The sequence below is a fragment of the Caloenas nicobarica genome, chromosome 2 (genome assembly GCF_036013445.1).
Source record: "Caloenas nicobarica isolate bCalNic1 chromosome 2, bCalNic1.hap1, whole genome shotgun sequence".
Lineage (NCBI taxonomy): Eukaryota > Metazoa > Chordata > Aves > Columbiformes > Columbidae > Caloenas > Caloenas nicobarica.
This window is the reverse complement of record NC_088246.1, coordinates 5,451,027-5,473,017: the sequence shown is the minus strand read 5'-3', so window position 1 is coordinate 5,473,017 and position 21,991 is coordinate 5,451,027. Positions and strand designations below refer to the sequence as shown.

At 44.8% G+C, this 21,991-nt stretch overlaps 1 protein-coding gene across 3 annotated transcripts in view; it reads right to left on the bottom strand.

The window, feature by feature from the left end:
• Window positions 1–11,959: 11,959 nt before the first annotated feature.
• The window catches only part of CTDSPL (CTD small phosphatase like), an 85,120-nt gene continuing 75,088 nt past the window's right edge, over window positions 11,960–21,991 (bottom strand). For all 3 annotated transcript variants that reach the window (XM_065627341.1, XM_065627342.1, XM_065627343.1), the window contains 3 exons: window positions 20,818–20,910; window positions 19,001–19,186; window positions 11,960–16,448 (listed from right to left, as the gene is read on the bottom strand). In XM_065627341.1, the coding sequence (XP_065483413.1) occupies window positions 16,323–16,448; window positions 19,001–19,186; window positions 20,818–20,910 (405 nt within the window). In that variant the 3' untranslated portion in view covers window positions 11,960–16,322. The remainder of the gene's footprint in view (window positions 16,449–19,000; window positions 19,187–20,817; window positions 20,911–21,991) is intronic.

The following is a 21,991-nucleotide window of genomic DNA, read 5'->3' as shown; positions in this document are numbered from 1 at the left end:
CACAAGCCACAGAACTGCCTCCCGTATGCCCAGGGCTTGGCTTACTTGGATTAAACACATTATCCAACAGAGCGAATGGACACCAGCTCTGTCCGTAGGCATCTGCACAACGCAACGAGCAATTCCACCTCTTACCAAAACTTCTTGGAGACAGACAATAACGAGATACCAGGGACATCGCCACGCACGTGATTGTGTCAATACATGCTCACGCATGGGCTTTATGGCTGTGTTTGCACAGGTTTTGCCTCTCCTGGAGTCAGAAGCATCGCTCCCCTTGCAAACAGGGAGGAGGAGGAGGGTGATACTAAGGCTCGCCAGCCCCGGGAGGAGGAAAGGGCCAGTTCTGGTCCTCAGGGCAGATCTGCTGCACCCGCTTTCAGTTTCACGATATTTTCTCTTTCGGGCGAGGATCTGGATGAGACCGGGACTCAACTCCTCTTTGCTCAAAGATTTACTGGGCAGAACTTTTTCAGACCATATTCATTCCACATAGAAATCCAGCTCCAGAAGAGTGTTTTGGGAAAGGACCACGAACGATGCCTCCAGGGTTGCATTCCTGGGATGGTGGATGAATCATTTTCCCATCCCACAAGGGAAAAGCCCATCTCTAATGCACTGAAGGCCAGGAACTGGTGGTGGGAGGGAATGCGAACGGGATGAACCAGTTTCCAAGTTTCAGGCAGTGTGAGGAAAGCCCAAGAGAGCAGTTAGCACTGAGCAACGTGTGTTTGCACATCTTGCTGTGCAAGGTCTTTGCTTCCTGAGCAAAGGACCTGCCATTTTAAAAGGACTACACTTTGCACGTAGGAAGTGTATGGTCCAGAGGTTGGTTTTTTTTTTTCTTTTGCATGAACGCCTGACAAGTTAGAGATTTCACAGGAACTTTTTCCACTTTACTCAGAAAGTGGCGATTATTCGATAAAAACCCACACCCCAGCTTTCAGCCATCTCAGCCAAACTCCAAAACGCTTCACGTCTCCGATGATGCAGGTTTGAAGCTGTTTCCTTACATCCCCTTTCCCCTATCCTAAACCAGCCCTCCCAGGTAGATTACACTTCCCAAAGGTGCCTCTAACGCTGCTTCATGAGTTGCTTTGCACCTCACACCTCCTGAAAGCAAAGCAGCAGCAGATCAGCGTCCTGTCTGGTCACTGGGAACTTGGACAACATTTGCTTTTGAAGATAAGTCCAGATGCATTCATGCCAGAAAATTCCAGCTATACCTGTGGAAATGGACGGTGCCTTGTGGTCCCAGAGATGCTGGGGTGGTCAAGGGAAAGGAGCATCACCCGCAACGTGGTGATGGTGGCAGGGTACATGCCATGTTTGTCCAGGGGAGGGGTGTCCCCGTGTACACCAGGGAAATATGAAGTGTTAATGATCCTGAAGAGGTTACACAGCTTGTGCCCAGCCATGTTTGGAGCCTGCAGACTCATAGAATCACAGAATAGTTTGGGTTGGAGGGGCCTTCAAAGCTCATCCAGTGCCACCCCTGCCATGAGCAGGGACATCTGCACCAGCTCAGGTTGCTCAGAGCCCCGTCCAGCCTGGCCTGGGATGTCTCCAGGGATGGTTCATCCACCACCTCTCTGGGCAACCTGTTCCATGCTGACAGAGTCTGGTGGCTGGATTTGTTGTTCAATACCTCCACTAAAGGGAGTTCACAGCTCCTCCAGGTATCCTACCTCAGATTTCAATAGAATAGAATAGAATATTTCCATTGGAAGGGACCTAGTACAATCATCTATTCCAACTGCATCATACGCCCTTATATCTAGGACGTAGCTGCATGGTAGTCCCAATACATTGCTGACTTTTTTTTTTTCATTGAATATTAATCTGTATTCTAGACATGACACAAATCTGACATCCTGCTTAAAACCAGGCATTTATCCTGACAAGTGACCTTCTCTCCCAGCTTGAAGAACCTCACTGTGTGTTGCTTTCCTAGGGGTCCCTTCTGTGGCTCTGCCGGCCACTTTATCTGTAATTTTTGTCTTTCAGCTCACTGACACTGAGCACAGCTACGACTGACATCTCTCTGGCATCCAGTGGAGCAGCAGCAATTATTTCCCAGATTTTACATAACTTTCCTTTTGTAGATATTCCTTGAATTATACTTTACTTTTTTTTTTCTTTTTTTCCTTGGCAATGGTTTGTTTTTTAAATTTGTGGTTGTTTTTCCTCCAGAAGGATGGCATCAGTGAGCCAGATCCTGCCATCCACCACATTTCCCCACTCTCTTTCTGCAGTGGGGCTCCCCACAACGCAGTCTTTCGGTCTCTATTTATATATTAGATGTGCTTGGATATATCATGCAGGGAGACCTCCCTGCTAAAACCTCTAATTTCAATCACCACCAGGAAAACTCACCTCTACTCTTGAAGGCTTTTGAATTGCAGATCATTTCTCCATGGCTTCAGAGACCCATGGCCGCTTCCCTGGTTTGGCTGGGAGACCATCAGTCAGGTGTGGTTGTATCCAAAGTCCTACTGCCAGCAACGTAATTTTGCACGGAGCTTCCTTAAAATAACACTGCTTTTTAAAACAGTGTCTCTCTTTTATCTTCCTCGAGCAGGATAATTTGATTTGGTCAAGGCAGTAACCAAAACCATGTGGGAAAGGGTTCTCCCTGGGGGAAATTGCATTAAGAAATGATCTTTGAAAAGCCCCACCAAGCCCACCGAGCTTAAGCAGATGACTTTGAGACAGGGGGGTTTAATTCTTTCCATGGGGCTTTGGGCATGACTAAAGCAATTTCTGCTCAAATTTCCTGTAAGCAATGAGCTTCGGATCAGGCTTGGGGAGCTGAACGATGAGCAAAGCTACGTTATGTACCTCTGGACATGCAACTAATGGAGACAAACACGGCCTGGAGCAAATAACAGCAGAGAAAACACCGACCTCGAGAGGATACGACTTTTTGGCCATTGCCACCCAATGATTTGGGCTGACCTGTGATGAGGGAGACTTCTCCCACAACTGTTTTTCCCAGCAAAAAGCACCTGATGTTATTTTTCCCAATCTGTCATGATCACTCAGTTTTGTTGAAGTGCTTTGAAGCTGCTGCCTCTGTCGTAGATCTGAAGGCAGCTCCGGTACCTGAGAGCTTACGCTTCCCATCCTCCCACCTACCTCAGCCTGATCAAATAATTCTCTTCTCCCCTCCTACCTTGCAACTCTGCATTTTTAAATAGAGCATCAGGATAAGCTCTGAACAGACATTTAGGAAATGAGGACTTTGCCTTCCCACAATTTAGAGGCTTGGATTGGGACCATTTAGAAATCAGCATCTCTTTCCACTTCTTTTCCTTGAATGGTGGCTTAGCCCAGCTGCAACTTAAAATTGAGTGTTCAGACGCCAAACAGGGCTCACTGGTACTGTAGCAGCCTTTGTTTTCCCATATCTGTGTTTCTTTCATTACAGTAGTGCAGCTTATTTATAGCAGCCCTTAGACCAGCTCTTGAGGCTGTTAGCAGATAAAAGTAATTAATTAGGTTATAGTTGCTGCTCATTTAAGGAAAAAAAAAAAAAGAAGGGAAATAATAATCACAGAGCTGTTTTGAACTTGGAAAATGCTATTAAAAATTTTGTCATGTTTTCATTGCTCTGCAGCCAGCCATAAAACAGGAGAGGCGAGCAGAATGTTCGTAGGAATCGACAAGTTCGCTCTTGGTTTCGATAAAAGATTGGCGTTTAAAAAAGCAGCTCGGAGCACTTTCACCCGGCTCTAATTGCCGTCATTACAGAAGAACGAGCTTTCCAGAGCACGGAGTACAGTGGTGGGAGGACACAGCACAGAAAATCCTGCTCCGTGCCACTCCTGCCCCACAGGATTCCTCAGCTGTGCCGTGGCAGGCGAGATTTCTTCTCCTAAAGTGAAACATCTGGTGTCCCGCGATGAAGTTAGAAGCCTCTGGGAGCAAACATGCGTCCCCCGCCCTCCACCAAAATCATAGAATCATTTTGGTTGGAAGACACCCTCAAGATCATCGGGCCCAACCGTAAATGACTCTCTGGTGCTCACCACGCACTTGTCAATCTTTTTGCAGGAGAGATACTTCCCTACAGCAAGATTCACCTTAACTATTGTATTGCATCGAGATAACTTTATAAGCTACAGCTGAGGCTCATCCACAACCTGGGTTTACTCCAGTTTTCCAGCATCTGCTGAAAATAATTCGTGAAAAACAAGCACCTACCATGAGGCAAGAGACGGGAGGTTTGTGAGGCCTGGTGGATGGGCCACCTTGAGGTGCTGGGCTGTGTCTGGGGTCGATACCTGTGGGGAAGCAGAGACGGGAGATGGTTTGTGGCTTTATACCAGGAGGCAAAGAATTTATTTCAATCGGTGAACCCAAGTTTTTCTAGTGCCTGGCTGTTACGTGAGCACAGCCTGAGTGGTTCAGATCCAAACCAAAGCTGATGCAATGGCGGGATATAGAGACACAAGCAAGATTAGGCTTTTAAGAATCCTCTTCAGTCCTTCAGCTTTACCAAGGCACAGGTCACTGCCCTGGATATGGTTTCTTGTAGCCGGTCTGGCCCCACACTACAGCAGACATCACGGGGGCTGGAGGGGTGAGCTGGAGAACCAGGAGGGTGATGCTCTCCTATGGAGACGGAGAAGCGTTGCCTACAGTTGGGGGTGTCCCCAGCCAGGGCTAGGAGCTTTGGGCTGCCAGCCTGTATGGACCTGTAAATCAAATATAGAACAGTTTGGGTTGGAAGGGACCTCCAAAGCTCATCCAGTGCCACCCCTGCCATGAGCAGGGACATCTGCACCAGCTCAGGTTGCTCAGAGCCCCGTCCAGCCTGGCCTGGGATGTCTCCAGGGATGGGGCATCCACCACCTCTCTGGGCATTCCAGTGTGTGCCTCAGTCCAGTAGACTGACAAAATTTAATTACCAACAGCCCGTGCAGCTGGGAGTACCTGGGTGGTGAGCGTGTGGGCTCGTAAGATGCTTGAGGAGACAACGTTGTGGACGATGGAGTGAGACACAGGGGACCCAGAGCCCATGTCCAAGCTCTGACACAGGTCACCTACATGATCTGGGACGGTCTCTCCTCTTCCCTCCTACAGCTCCACTTCCCATCTGTAAAATGGGTACGTTGCCCCTTGATGGAGCTGAGGCACATGGAACAGTAACCACCTTGTGCTGCTCTGAAGGCAGAGACCTATAAACGACTTTGATTTCTCGTCCCACCGACCGTCGCAGCAGCTAACCTATGTTTCGCTTCCCTCTGGGTTAAATTTCATCAGATCCTGAACCGCTTCATTTGCTGCTTCTGTGCATTTATCAAACCGCTTGTCTCGCCGGAGGATGAGCTGCCGTTCTGTTTAATTACGGCAGTTCGTAATGATCCGATTTCTGCTTCACTAATATCATGCAATGTTTCTTGGGGGGTATTTGATCTAAAGCTGAAAAAGATATCGGGGAAGGGAACCGGCTATTATGACTAATTAGTCGCTTTGCTTCAACACTTCTATCTCCAGGACGAAGCTGATACTGATTTTGGTGGTGAGATCCCTAAAAAGCGGTGAGAGCATACAAAACCTGAGCCTGTCAGAAAGCACATCAAATTCATTATTTTAGAAAACATAGTGAGAAAGCATCAGATCTGACAACCCGTTTACAAAGAAGTAGTAAAATCAGAACTTCATTTTCTGTTAAGCTGAAATTTATAAAATCTAAAGCAGCAGCAAAACTGGTTCCTTTGCTGCCGGCAGCTGGCTCACTGCAGGCAGAGGAAAAGCGTTTATCCCCCAGCTCCCAGCGCCTGGATTTGCAGCAGAGCCAGGGTGATGTGGAATCAAACCAGATGAGGCTGCAGCCTTTACAGAAGATACAAGAAAATATAGTATTTGTGGATTTTTTTCGCCCCTCAGATGATGGGAACTCAGATAATTTACGGAGAAGCACCTGTGCCCCAACAGCATCTGAGAAACTGAAATTATTCGAGGAGAAACAGGATCTCGGAGAGATCAGAGCCACATTTAACACGAGTCATTAACAGGACCTCGACCTTTTCCCTGGCATACGGTGTTCGCCGTAAATGTTGGCAGACGCCTCTCAAGGAATTTTTCTCCTTTTAATTTAAATTCCCCATATTGGCTTGGTTATGTTAATCGAGTTGCACCTTCGCGCTGCATCTCCTGGGGAATATGTATTTGCAGAAAATCTGATTTTCGGAGCACAGAGAACATGTTTTGCTAGCAGAGAAGCAGGCATTACTTGCAGTAATATCCCCATACCTCGGCACCCTATGCTGCTGGAAGCCGGCGTGACGGGCAAAGCTGTCACCTCAAAAAGCCAGGGATGTGGCCCAGGCATGGATCCCAACCTGGGGTTGAAGTTTTTGAGGCAGCCTCCCCAGTTGGATGAATCCTCATTGGCTAGAGGAGCTGCAGAACTCTCCTTCTTCACCAGGAGAGCCAGCCAGGAGGGGGAAGAAGACATGTAGGAATCATTCCCAGGTTGGAAGGGACTTTAAAAGATCTTCTGTTCCAAGCTTTCACGGGAAGAGGTGCCTGGATGAGGTTATCCAGCACCCTGTCCAGCTGCATCTTGAAAACCTCCAGCGATGGAGGTTCCGCCACGTCCCTGAGGGGGTTGCTCCTGTGACTGACTGTTCTCACCATAAAAAAATTTATTTCTTATATCAAGATAAAACCTCTCCTGGCGTAACTTGCACCCATTGCCCCTTGTCTTCCCCATGACTCCTGGTGAAAAAAGAGCCTCTGTCCTCTTTGTAGCCAACTTTCAAGTACTGGAATGCTGTGATGAGGTCCACCCTGCACCTTCTCCAGGCAGAAGAGACAGAACCCCTTCAGTCTTTCCTCAGAGGGCAGTTTCTTCCAGGTGGGAAGAGCAGCGAGTGAAAACACAACGAGAGAGCTGGGGTGTTCAGCCTGGAGAAGAGAAGGCTCCAGGAGACCTTATTGCGGCCTTTCAGTGCTTAAAAGCGGCCTGTGAGAAAGATGTGACAGACTTTTTAGCAGGGCCTGTTGAGACAGGACAAGGGGGAGATGGTTTTAAACTAAAGGAGGGGAGATTCAGGCCGGACATGAGGAAGAAATTTTTGACACCGAGGGTGGTGAGAGCCTGTCCCAGGTTGGCCAGAGAGGTGGTGGATGAACCATCCCTGGAGACATCCCAGACCAGGCTGGACGGGGCTCTGAGCAACCTGAGCTGGTGCAGATGTCCCTGCCCATGGCAGGGGGGGCACTGGATGAGCTTTGGAGGTCCCTTCAACCCAAACTATTCCGTGACTCTGTGAATAGAACACCAGGGAGATGGGCTGCAAGGGCGGCGGGGGTGGGTTACGGGTTGTAAACCCACCTTTTCTGCAGCAAACCTTGGGCAGATGAAACCAGACGATGCACCAACCAACAAGGGAGATGCAGCCTTGCAAGTGTGGCCCACCCCCAAGCAGATGCCGCATTTCTGGCCTCAAACCGCCCCCCGGCCCGGCCGTGTCCCCCGGGCCCCCGCGCTGGCCCGGGGTGTCACCCGGGGCCCCGCGCTCCCGTGTCGGCGACGCCGTGTTCCGCACCTGCCCCCTCGGCACCGCTTCGGTTTCTTCTTTTTTTTTCTCCCCCTCCCTCCTGGAGGCTCAAAACTTGTCCACAGTTCTCCCGATGTACTTCAGCCAGATGTCGAACTATTTAAAATGACGCTGCTTGAAAAAGAAAGAAAAAGGTTAGCAGCAAAGCTTTTGGAGGAAAAAGGGTTTACCACACTAGGGGAGGTGTAAGGACATAATTTCGAACTTACCTACTTGAGAAATACTGACTTCCCTCTTTATTTTTCCTGCGTTAACCACGTTCCAGTATTTTCATGGAAGGAAAAAAAAAATCAGTAATGAAAATGATCATGAATACTTACCTGCTCCGTATTCAGTTGTGGAGACACCTGTTCCTTTTGCAAAGGAAACTCAGCATTCTTCCGGCAAATGAAGAAATTGCCTCTGAAATTCTAAGAAGGATTTTTAACTGAAGGAAGGCGTTACCCGTGGACCTGTGGAGATTCAGATACCGAAGCTGGGGTGATGCTTTTACTTGAGATGATGTCTCTTCGATTCCCTTTACGGCGCCTTTAAAAGCCAACGCTGCACGGCTGCACCATCTCGTGGTGGGACCAAGCCCTGCATGGCCCAAGCCTTTCAAACCTCCTTCGTTTTCGTAGGATTTTGGTCACGGCTGTACAAAAGCCAAGTGCATCCACCACCAGACCACGCCACAGCTTGGCCCATCGCAGTCCAGTGCCGCAGAATCACCCCAGAGCTCCCGTCCCTTCTGCCTCCTCATCCTCCTCTCCAGTTGCAAGTCCGACCATTTTCCAACCACAGCCATCAACATCCCAAATATTTGTTCGCATCCATCCAGTTATTATTTTAACATCTATTCAGCAGCTCAGAGATCAGGACGGTGAACTATTATTCAGCTGAACCTGCCCTTAACTGAATTATTAAGACGTGCTAGAGAGGATTCAGATGAAATCAAAGCTCAGCTCGTTATTTAGAGAAAATATTAAACGGAAGATGAAAGGCCCCAGCACTCAGCCTTGGCCTGACTCTCACACAGCACGCGGCCCCACTAAGCTAGAAATAGGCTCAAGTCACAACAAAAATCTTCCCCTTCTCACAAATGCATTTGCTTACAAAGGAACAAAATGGCCCAGGACACCAGATCACGCCCACAAATTTCAGGTGCGTAAAAATGTTACGTGTATCTATAGTTCTCAGCCTCTCGTGGGATGGCATGCAGTAACCAGGTGATCAGAGAGATATTAGAAAAAAATGCTAAAAACACTTACGGTTTTCCTATGAAAAATACACGAGAATGTAAAGACTTTTATATTTCTGTGGGCTGATCTGCTACCTTGTTTCCCTGAAAATAAGACAGGGTCTTATATTAATTTTTGCTCCAAAAGATGCTTACTTTTTTACATGTATAGCTGCCTGGACACTATTTAAATTGACTTTATGAACTGTAACTAGGGCTTATTTTTGGAGTAGGGCTTATATTTTGAGCATCCTCCAAAATCCTGAAAAATCATGCTAGGGCTTATTTTCGGGGTAGGTCTTATTTTGGGGAAAATGTGGTAGCACATGCTTAATTTTCACCACGCTTCTTCAGCGTGATACTTCTTTACACGCTGTGCTGTCTGCAGACCTGACTCGGGGACGTGCCAGACAAAAAGCAGCTTCACGTGGTCACCTTGAGCCAATTCAACTCAAGTTCCCCAGTTCCCTCCAGTCTGCTCAGGGTATAAATGTCTGACCATAGACTGGTTGTCACTAGTGAAGCCAAGACCAGCATCAGGTCACTTGCTCAGAAGCACCACGGATGGATGTGCTCACAAGAGGCATCTCCAAATGCTACGGATGCCTCTGTAGCCTGGAAGAAGATGCAGGGACGTGCCCCCCAGTCCAAAAATCAGCCCCCTCCATACCTGTGCAAACCCAGGGCAGCGAGTGAGAGATCAACCTTCTCCTTCACGGGGTGCCCTGGAATGTGATATGAGGGATGCTGCACAGAAACCGAAACAGGGCTGGATGGGAAACCCCACCAGCCTGCAGCGTGTTTTCTCCCAGCACCTCAATTCCACCCCAAATCCAGGATCTTTCTCATAGAATCACAGAACGTCCTGAGCTGGAAGGGACCCACAAGGATCATTGAGTCCAACTCCTGTCCCCGCACAGGACAAGCCCGAAATTCGCACCATCTCCTTTCTCATCTCCAGCTTAGCTACAGGTTTCAGTGGCTTTGGAAGCTGCACGATTGTTTAATTCACATCTCAGCAGGTTAACAAAACAAAGACGGGAACTGAACCTCCCTGCCAAATATGCTGCAGGGAAGACGCCCTTGATGCTGAGCAGCCACGGCTTTAATCTTTATTAAAGCCCAGGAATGGGGCAAGCAGAACTTTCTGGCCTGATTCTATAAAGACTTTGCTTTTCCCCACAGTATTTCACCCAAAGAGAACAGCACCTGGAGGGAGAGGGGGATTTCTGGGTTGGACCTCAACTATATGCATTATCAGACATGGAGAGGATGAAAAAAAAAAAGTAACAGTTTATTGTCAAACTGAATCGAAGCATGGAAAAAAAAAAAAAAAATCAGTTACACCGTAATTTGGTTTTCATCACAAAAGCTCATTCAAATCTGACAGAGAAAACAACCCGTTGTCAAGCCAGTAACTCCTCCAACAACCCTTCGACTGCAACATTTACCGAAACGCTGGGAGTTCAGAGGTGGCGCACGTTGCATTCGGATGGACAAACCCACCAACCCTCATTCCCAGGGAGGACAGTGGTTCTCCGAGTGGGGGTGACACGCTCCTGCCTCCGCGGCGGTGACTCCTCTGGTCGCCTTCAAGCGGCAACAACCTCACCCCAGGTGACGGCTCAGGCTGGCGGGACCAGCTGCTTCTCATTTCTTTGTCCCAGCGTTTTCCTGCAATCTCCATCCCCATGAAATGCGTCCACATGGCTAAATTAAAAGGCGGTTGCAGAACTGAACGATGCCAGCCGCGCAGAGCGGCGGGAGGGACGGTGGCGGCACAGGGACGCGGCTGAACGGCGCAGCCCTCACCGCCAAAATCCAGTTTGCTGCTGGTTTAAGCGATGACAAACTCCAACCTTTTGAAATCGCCGTTTGGGAAGGTGCATAATCGCAGACGCAGACCTACCGTACTGAGTCAAACCAATCTGTTATGCAGTCGGAGGTGTCAGCGTACGGCCTGCGCTTCAGAAACGCCGATTAACGAGGCACCGGGCAATTAACAGGACAAGCCGCTCCTCAGCACAGCTCGAGAAGCCTTGAAACAAAACACGCCTGGAAGCTTTTCAAGTTTGGAGTTTGCCAGCCTGTCCAAACTAATCTATTACCACGAAGATCGTTTATTTTCCAGGAGAACTTTGCCGGGTCTCCTGCCGGCACAGCCCCGTGGGATGGACATCTGGATGGACGAGGTCGCTCACCAGAACTGCTGGAACAGCCCCGTCCCACCTCACAGGGAATTCCAGAGCGGTTGGATTTCCTTCCGAGTCAGAACACAATAAAAAAACAGGGGGGAAAAACAAATATTGGAAGGCATAGAGGTGCATTTCTAGATTGTGGTGCATTCGGTTTTCGCGAACACTTTCAGTGAGCTGGGATGGAACACCAGGATCTTTCTCGGCACTATAAATGAGCTGCTTTCTGAATTTTGAAATGCTTGTTTGACTGAAAGGCATCTTTATGCTAAGTGGCAGCTAAGGAGATTGGTAAAATAATAATAATTAAAAATTAAAAAACCCCAACCCACCAGTACAATGTAAAGGCGGTCTAGGTCATTCCAACAGATAACAGCAATAACTGAAAATATTTTTCATTGCAAATAATGTGCCATCTTGAGCCAGCTGCCTATTCTAGCAGGCCTGAGGTTTTCTGCTCCTAAAGCATTAATAATACGCGCCTTTTCCTAGAAAGGGAGGCTCTTCTTAAGTCTTACTGTGTCAGATAAAAAAGCCCCCAAAAATAGACTTTCCAAGCAAATAAAAGTGTTTTCTTCAGATATTCGTTGGGATACGGCCGTGACGTTAAGAACGGCCATTCAGGCCGCTGAAGTCAGCCCTTCGGAAAGAAGTCACACAGCGTTGAGACTCGAACAAATTATCGTATGATCTCATCCCAGGGATCTAAAGAGCTGGAACATCTGCCCGAGTCACTGCCGATTTACGGAGCGGAGTTCACCACCAGTTCATCAGCTCTGTTTGCAAAGCAGGTGGTCAATAAGAACCCTGTAAATAACTTAAAAAAGGGGAAAGCGGAACAGAGATGGGCGATCTTACCATATAACATCAACAGGAATAAAGCCCCTGTCAAATTACGGCAGTGACTAAAACTGAAGGAGAAATGCAGAAATTATTTTTTTTCCCAGAGAAGCATTACATGCACAAGTAACTATATTGTTAAAAGTTGGTTTTTATTTGTGACAGTAAAGAAACCATTCAATACCTGATTGACAACACTTCTCTCTCCTGAAAACACTCACATGGTATCGGCAGCGTTTCTCAAGTATCGCTGGATTGTTCATTGCATTAAAGTGTAAACAGCTCCATTAGAAAAAAGAAAAAAAGAAACATTTCCATTGTTTACTCCTCTGTTAAGAAGTTCCCAATAGAGCTTTAACAAGAAAGAAAAAAAAAAAAATAAGTCAGCTGGATTTTTACAATAGAATGTGAAACAGCAAACAGACAGCTGGCCTTGCATAGTTAGCCCAGAGATTTTCAAGCAATTGCCCCCCCAAGTCTCGCCTGCCCCCCGCACCCAAAGGCAGAAATATCATCACAGCACCTTGGAAATCAGAGGCACAAACTGGGTTTTGCTTTACAAACAGGGCTGTGCGGTACTGTGGTTTATTAGTTTAAAAAGAATCCGTAAAACATAGGATTACGTGTTTGTAAATTATAGAGCTACAGGTTATTATTTTTTCTTTTTTTTTTTTTTTTTTTTACACTGAAATTTCAAAAGCTGCAACATCAGCACACGCCAGTGTCATTTCGATACTTTTATTGTCCCCAACCAGTCTAATCCAAATCATGCTGTGATCAAGTGATTGCACACACCGATAACCAAATCTCCTCAGGTGTCGAGTTGCTTCCATGTATAACTTCGCTGTCTAAAAAAAAAAAAAGATTAAAAGGGCAAACCAAAGAGACAAAATTCTTCGTTCCAAAGCTTCCTAAATTAACACAGCAATATCGTACATTTGCTCCCGTCTTCCATCCGGCCCCTGCCGCGATTCCTGGTGGTGAACAAATATTCTGCGCACAGCCCTAGTTTACAAATGGCAATTTAATCGTTAACACTTCAGTTGGATTTCAAAGAATCTGAGGCATTCTGCCTTACAATTTAATTTAAAAATACCTATACAGGCAAAAAACCTTTGTTAACCCGACATATAAAGGACAACGGAACTTCAGGCCAGGCAGCATTCCTGTAGCTGAACCAAATGACCAACTGGAAAAGACTTTTTAACACTTCTGTAATATCCAGAAATAGAATCGAAACCCCAGGTTTATAACAGCCCCGGCGACCCGCGGGCATGAGCTGCACTTTAAAAGATGCGAGAGATTTAGGAAATAAGCATTTTGTTTCCTATTTCAATTTTTAAAATCTTGTACTTAAAATACAATCAAATACCCGTATTGCGAATTTTACAAACATTCCGCTCGTTATCTGACGCCACGGACAGAGCTCTATTGCTTTGTTATAATCTAGACACTCTAAATATACAGCGTACGTATATCCACGCAAACCTAACACTTGAAATTTCAAGTACGATGATAAGTGTCAGAATAAACAACTACGACAGTTTGATCCCTTTGGCCAAATTTGAAGACCCAGGGGAATCCAAACCTGACTGGAGGGCATCCCAAGTTTTACTTCAATGGGAATGAGTTAAAAAAAATAAATCAGAAGTTATAAAAAACACCCTTAAGACACCAGGAAAGATCAAAACTATTGGAGTTTTTCACCTTTGTATTGTCACCAAGTGTCACTTTAATGCTGTACTCAGTTAAAATAAAGGAGTTTTTTTGAAATTTGTGGAGTTCAAGAGCCAAAATAAACGGTACAGGACAAGTACAGTTGTACGGAACACCATCAGAACCGTTCTTTCCAGAAGCTGGTGCAGAAGTTCAGTTGTCCATTCTATGTGGATTTTAAAACAATACAAGACACTTTAATAATCAACATTCATTCACAGACTTAAGGCAACTGGTTCATGAAATCGCCGCTTTCAGAAATGCAAACGAATGACACAGATCCTCTCACGTACAACGGGTCACAACCGGCAAATGACAATGTCTCGGTGGGGTTAATTATTGTCTAATCGGAAGATTGTTTGGTCTAACGCTAGCGAGAACGTCTTTGAATTTTCTTCAGCCATTCCTATCATACCTGCACGACTAACTACGACCTGAATTCTTCCCTGCAAACTGCGTTTGAGGCCTCGAAGCGACGAACGCAGTTGAAAATACTGCTCAGAGAACAACTTTTTGGCAGCTTACAGTTTCATTACTCTTGAAGTCAAATACAAAATTAAACAATCTTCAACTGAAAATAAACGTTAATGAACTAACCGGAATCCATACATCCTTTTTTTTTTCCCCCCTCTTTTTTCAATTTTTTTTTTTTTTAAAGAACATAGGATTATTATATATTTTTGTTTTTTTAAATTTGACAGTTTTGTTGTGGCACGGAGTTATACAGTACTAAGGTTAATGCCAACTGGTAAGAAAACAGAGTGGCGATGCCGTACAGACTCAGGAGTGTCCCGGGCCGGGCTCCACCGCCCCTCGGCACCACATCTGGCGCACAGCTGGGACACAGCTGGACCGCGAGGGGACCAGTCGTCTCTCGGGTTTATACTGCACCGACGACAACCTACTCACTGCCTGCCCTTCTATGAATTAATTTGTTAAGCTGCTTCACCAAGGTTTTAGACAAGGTTGACAACCCAAGTCCATCACAATGATTTTTCTTTTTAATTATTTCCAAGTCGTGGAGATTTTTTGAGAAAAATACAAAAGGCGAAGTGGATTTACTGGTTCAGAATTTGGCACCGGGCTAATTAGAAGCACCCAGCTACTCCATTTAGCCTTCTCATCACATAGCTGTGATTTTTGCGTTGGTAGATTTCTGGTGCGGGTAATAATTAAAAGGTGACACTAGAAAGGTAAGAAAAATTAAAAAAAAGGTGTGCCTTGTGCTTCAAAGGCTTAAAAAATTTAAAAGTTATTATTTTGCAAGGGTACCTGTGGCACTACAGAACATGCTAAGCAGGTTCTCAGATTGAGATGAGACTTACTCAACTCCAAAGCCACAGGACCAATTTTAGGCCAGGCTCGTAACTTCTGCCCTTCTAGCGAGACTTGATTAAGCTCCTGATGTGTACCTCACACCTTGGGGAAGAAGAAATACGAATCAGAGAGGTGGGAAAAATGCTTTTTGCATTTTTATATAGCAAAGAAAGGAGAGGGCTTCGTCCCAATTGAAAAAAAAATAATTAAAAAAATCCTTAACAGGTCACCTTTAACTGAGTTCTCTGGTATATCAGATTCCATGGGGTTAATACATAGGGGTGGGTTACGAAGCCTGCGTTTTATTTATTGCCCAAGTTTGCAGCTTACAGAAAATGTTTCATAGCACAGGCACAGTGGCAAAAACAGTATAACAGCCGATGGTCAACTCCATTTGGTGAGTATACAGTAGCAGCAATTAAAAGAAAAAAGTACTCCAAACAGTTCCATACAGATCCAGCTTACCCAGATGGGGTTTCTTTTTTTAAGAAAAGAATCTTAAACTAATAAATAGATCTCCTCCCCATTCTCCCAAGATAATGGTTTTCTGAAAACGAGAGGCATGGCAGTTGTGCGTAAGCAGAGACAATAGAACTTTATCTGTCTAGAAGAAAAGGTGCTTTAGATCTATTCGCCACCTTACTTTCCCAATTCCATCATTCCCTAATACTCAAACAACTGCAGATATGTTCAAAACTGTGCCCAAAAAAAAATCACATCAGTGAAACAGCCACGTAATTAACCCAAATCACCCCTCCCACAAACGCTTAAACCTTCTGAGCATGACAAAATGTAATTACAACTTAATGTCATTGTGGAGACAGGAACCCAGCATCTTTGTTTCGACTTTTTCCTTTGTTATATATTACAGTGCTCTATAAAATTTTTTCCTTTTTCCTTTTAAAGCATTTAGACAATACAAGACTAAAAGATGTCTGGAAATACGTCTTATACAAAAATGATTTTTTTTTTCTTAAAATAACATTCAAAAAGGCACTTCATTCTGTAAGAAAAAATTCAGAGTCAGGTCAACTGCTCTAAGCAGGGGGGTAAAATTGTCTGCATAGTGGGAGGGGAAGAAAAGGAGAGAAATTCAACTGCTGAAATACAAGCTTCTTTTTTGGCATGTTTTAAGAAAAGCTGATCCAGTAAAAGATGTCCATTTACGAAATTCATTAAAAGAGTCCCGTTTAAAATAGCTTTTTTTTTTTTTTTCTTTTTTTTTTTTTTTTTTTTCCTTTTAAAAAAGTAGTCTGAACACATGACCTTAGGAGTCAGGCTTCTGAAGGCTTAATAGCATCACTCATGATTGTCCTTCGTGTCCAACGTAACAGGAAGATCAAGAGTAGCACTTCTGACCGGGGTGACCTCCCCAAAGCTTAACATTTGAAACAGCTGAAAAAGATGGAGGCGGCCTCGAGGAACTACGAGCTGGCAGCAGAAGTCAGTCCAAGTTAAGGGCTACCTGTTGCAGAGTTTATGTAGCATACTGTAAACTTCTTCCTCTTTGCTTAGTCCTTCAAAGAAAGGAATAAGATCTAGCAGCTCTGTGTCTGTCATGTCATCAAACCAGGACTGCACAGGCACCTGAAACAAAGCAGCCAAGGAGTATTAAGGTGACTTGACGACGTGAAGAACATGTGAGTTTTGCCCGTGTAGGTGGCCTGTAATTCTCGCCGCCATCGCAGCGAGGCAAATTAGCAACTTATTGGTAATTAGCATTTTCTATAACTGCCTGAAAGGAGGTTGGAGCATGGAGGGGGTTGGTCTCCTCTGAGTAATAAGCGATAGGACAAGAGGAAATGGCCTCAAGTTGCACCAGGGAAGGTTTAGATTGGATATTAGGAAAAAATTCTTCCTGGAAAGGGCTGTCAGGCATTGGAACAGGCTGCCCAGGGCAGTGGTGGAGTCACCATCCCTGGAGGGGTTTAAAAGATGTATAGACAAGGCTCTTAGGGACATGGTTTAGTGCTAGAGTTAGGTTATGGTTGGTCTCTATGATCTTGAGGGTCTCTTCCAACCGAAATGATTCTATGGTTCTAGTCCACATTTTCTAGTATGCAACACCAACCCCAAATCCAACTGTAAAACAGCTGTTGTGACCTTCTCCCACAAACCCACGTAACCTACATGCCCCAACTCTGGAGAGCTCAATTTGCTCTGCCTCGATATTCAGAAAAGACTGGAAGGAAGATACAGGTTATAGAATCATAGAACAGTTTGGGTTGGAAGGGACCTCCAAAGCTCATCCAGTGCCCCCCCTGCCATGAGCAGGGACGTCTGCACCAGCTCAGGTTGCTCAGAGCCCCATCCAGCCTGGCCTGGGATGTCTCCAGGGATGGTTCATCCACCACCTCTCTGGCCAACCTGGGACAGGCTCTCACCACCTTCAGCATCGAGAATTTCTTCCTCATGTCCAGCCTGAATCTCCCCTCCTTTAGTTTAAAAACATCCCCCCTTGTCCTGTCACAACAGGCCCTGCTAACAAGTCTTTCCCCATCTTTCTTACAGGCCCATTTTAAGCACCGATAGGCCGCGACAAGGTCTCGCCGGAGCTTCTCTTCTCCAGGCTGAACACTGACACTTCATTTACAGGCAGGTCTTTTTTTTTCCCCGCTATTATCAGTGTGAGTCACTAAACACAGACATGCAGCAACAACCCCTCCTGGCACGAGGCTGCGGAGGAAATATTTAAACAGTGAGCACAGAACAGTCCTCCCATTAGAGCAGGTTCAGAAAATAATGCATTTATTAACGCTTCTTAAATATTCGGGTTGGATTTGGGGAAGGAGTTTGTGTATCTTCACTAAGGAAGTATATTGGGGCCTTTTGAAGACTGTCTTGGATCTTGTTACAAGCTCTGGTTTCTGCAGAGACTCAAATATCAGTCCACTAACAGCGCTTTTCTCTACATGATTAAACCGCTCTGACAAGGCTCTTCATTTCAATCTCCCAAATTTCTACAGCTCATTATTTTCTTGGCACTGAATTCTGAGGTACCAAATGATGATCCCGGTCAGGTTTTTAATTTTAACCGTGGCCATAAATTAGTGCTACAGGTCCTGGTTATTACAAATAGCAACTTTAAACCATGTGTGGCACCAACCAGAAAAATGTTTTCACCCAATCATTTAAGGTATCACAGTATTAGGATCTGAATTTAAAAGCTGGTTGATGCAACACAAGTAGCTCATGTTAAAAGACAAAAATGCTATTCCAGAGACAGAACCATGCAAACCAGTGTTCCTGATAAAAATTTCCTATGTTAATTTTAACAGTTCACAAAAAAGGCAGCCTAAAAACATCAAAGAAAGGGTTGCACAGCCTGGCTGGTTAAAAGTCGGTAGATCTGAGGCGAGTTCCAGTTTGCTGTGCTGGCAGCTACGGAACAGATGTGAACATCTGTACCGGTGGCAGCAACGGATGGAGCACAGGCCAGACCATTCACAGCTCTGGAGCTGATACGAGACACAGTCAAAATGCTCATTGCTCCTAATTATTGTCCCTTGAAGTATCGTTGCCTGCCTTTTATCCTTATTCTTAAAACCTGGTGAACTTATTGACTAACATTTCTGAATATGAAGCGAGTTATCACAAAAATACTTAAAAGCAGAAGCGTAACAACACAACAGGATCTTGATGATTTTTTTTCTTCCCCTTAGCCACGAATACAGAACTCAAATAGTAACCAGTACAGCATTAATTATCTTGTCTAATAAAATATTTTCATTCACACAATGAAAAAAGATGGAGCACCAAAAAAGCAGTTCGAGAAACATCCTTTCTGTAATTACCGCGCCAAAGAAGAAACACTCTGTTGGAGGGCAGCTTCACTTTTTAGAGCTTGGGAAGTTATTGGGGTTCTACACCACTTGGTATTTCTCAAAACTGACGGACTTCACGCCAAACTCTAACACTGAGAGTAGATGAACAGTCATGACTGTGACACGCTGTCGAGATCAGTTTGCCCTTGTCCTTCACCATTCCGCAGTGAATATTAGACCCTACCTGCAGTCTAAGAAAACACAGAAACTAACAGAGTCACTGCTCTGAAAAGCTATTTTCTGAATGAGAAAATCTGAGCAAGGACCGGAAAGATAAAGTTACGTTTGAGCACTTCAAACACTAAGAATACTTACTGCATTTTCAGGATGGAAGATGTAAGATGCAGGAGAATTATCTACTATAATAACTTTACTCAGCTCACGTCCCAGTCGACTCAGATCCTTCACGTAATTTCCTCGGTGGAAAACACAGGATTCTCTAAAGAGTCTTGCCCTGAACACACCCCAGCGATCCAGCAAGTCGGCTACTGGGTCTGCATACTTAAAAATAGAAGTTAGGAACATGACGTTAGCAACGGGCAGATAAGGCGAACTCGCAGAACTATACAAAGAAGGGACACAAAATAATTTCAGATAAAAATGCCCCTTCTTCGTTTTCTTCCCTGCTCCTGGTTAATTAACTCACACGCCTGCAAACCTGAAGTGATTAACAGATAGGTAACGCAAAATTAAGGCATTCGTCTTTCTACGGAAGGCTAACTTGCACTCTAATGTTTTCCGTGATTTATCAATTAAGTTTTATGCTTTGGGCCAACTAATAATTACCCCAGGAGTTACTTTGAAGTTGATGGATCCAGACATCTCACCTAACACCATAAAACCAGCCAGCGCTAACAGAAAATCCATATGAAGCCACTTCCACAGCTGATTCATCTCCATGTGCCTTTGAAGATAAACTGCACTGAAGGCATCTGTGGCTTTTTCAAATGATGCCCTTGGAGCGACTGGGTCAGTAAGAATCTTAACGTTGCCAAATTGCATAATTGGGCCATAAAAGATCAAAGATGTATGTTATTAGGAAAAATACTAATGTACAATACTGGGAAACTCTCATTTTATGTAAGAAGATGATACTTTCAGTAAGACACAGCTTAGAATCCAGCAATTGATATAAACTGTCCAAGGAAAAGTATCCAAATAAGCCATGAAATCACCATGAAAACAGTAGTTATAACTTATTTTTGCAGGATATATTTTATATATATATTTATTTTAAACTGAGAAACAAAACTGATGTTGAAATCAATCACCTTTTGACTATGAAACCACTAGACATCTAACTACAGTATGAAATTGCTCCATTATTTGGGATTTTCACAATGTGACTGAACAGAATATGGCAAACAGTGCAGGGAAGAATCCTCTGATAAGGCAGCTCTACAGATCTAAACATGGTCCTGTCCCCTTCCACCATCTCTACACTAGGTTGGAGTAAAAGATGACTATGCTAGAGCGTTATTTAGAAAGAATCAATATAGTTTTACAAACAAGACACCACAAATACAAAACACTGAAAAAAACCCCGAAGAATTGAAGATGTCGACTACTGCAACATCTACCACAAAACTACCTACGAGGTGCTAGTGCTACTGGAGACCGGAGGGCACAAAATATTCCTGTTGACGTTTCAAGCTTTAGGAAACGTCTAATTTTCTAACTCCAGATCGCGACTGCGCCTTGACAGAACAAAAAAACCACGCGTTCCCAATTTTCAGACGCAGTAGATTTCTGAATCACTGGCTGATCGTGTAGATAGCGTTAAATGCAGTGTTATTTTATTTCATGCCCAGCTATAATACGCGGCTTTACTCGCACGCTATTTGTTCTAATTTCTCACTATAACCATGGTAACTTGTCAGCCTTTCATATTGGCATTATGAGCAATGCATGGAGGCTACATTATGAGACAAGCCCATATGTGATGGTGTTACCATGGAAACACTTACCCACACACTAGCAGAGAAAAGTACACACTGCCAGACAAAGAAGCAGAAAAGAAGGGGAAAAAATTAAGATAGTACCAAGCGTGGAAATAATTATCCCTAGAAAACCCAGCCAAAAGTCCACTGAGCAGCACCGTGAGGGCTGATGAGGCGAATGGAGGAACAAACCTTGGCTAGACTGGCTGTGAAGAGAACACATTCAAAGAGCTCTCCCATCCTCTGAAGAAACTCATCCACATGTGGTCGTTTCAACACATAAACCTGGAACGACAATGACAATTTGGGTCAAATGGGGTTTAAAGCAAAAGGAAAAAAAACCCACAAAAACCCAAACTTAACACAACTCCTATAATCCTAACACTGGAAGAAACGAAAGTTAGCGTGGAAAGAGTTCAGATGGAACGCTAAAAGGAAAAAAAATATAGCATATACGAGATAAAAGTAGACATCCAGTAACGAGAAATTTGAATGCACGGGTTGCCAAGACCCATGCTGGTTATGCTACAGCAAATATTGTGCATCACCTGGAGTGATCCTGCTTGAAAAACCTCATTAAAGGCGAAGAGAGACAGTGGGGCTGCTCAAGAAGAGGATTCCGATCTCTCAACCGAAGCGATTTTGGTGCTGGGATCCTCAGTCCTGACGAGCTTTACCGAAGGAATAAATAAATCTGACGCAACCTCCATGACAACAAGAATTGCGCAATACGGAACTGTTTTCATTTTCTGAATTCCAGGTGCAAAGCACCGTAGCTCGTTATGGATAATTATGAACTGTGTGGCTCTGCAGAGAACTTTCACCAAAAATCTTCACAGGATGTCCAGCAAAAGCTGCTTTCTACATTCGGTGGTGAGGTCTCCAGCGTATTTTACTGTGACCTTACCGTAAAGATGGGAAACACCCAGGATTTCTCTGGAGCAGCTTGGCTTTCAGCAACGTTATCTTGCCTTTTTGCACCGCCAACCGCCCCGGCGCGGCTCCTGTCAACAACCTGATTAATAAATGTTAGAGCCTCCTCGCTTCTCTTTTTCAGAGCGAGCAAGATGACTTGCGTGTGCAAAAAAACCCACCGAGATAAGAGAATTGCAGCTCGGGAAGCTGACAAGCAGTTCACAATACACTGGGAAGCCGAAGAGGGGAGTCTGCTTGAAAAAATATTTATCTATTTTGTTTGCACTCTGATTAAAAGTTTCAGAGAAAACACTGGCGGCGTTTTATCTTCGGTGCTTGGCAAATAATCCTTAATGCTGGAAATGTCAAGTGGAGGAGTCTGAATACAGGGAGAAATGATGCAACTGCAGGAATTTCTTTCTTTGATATGTAGAGCTAGATTGATTGTATG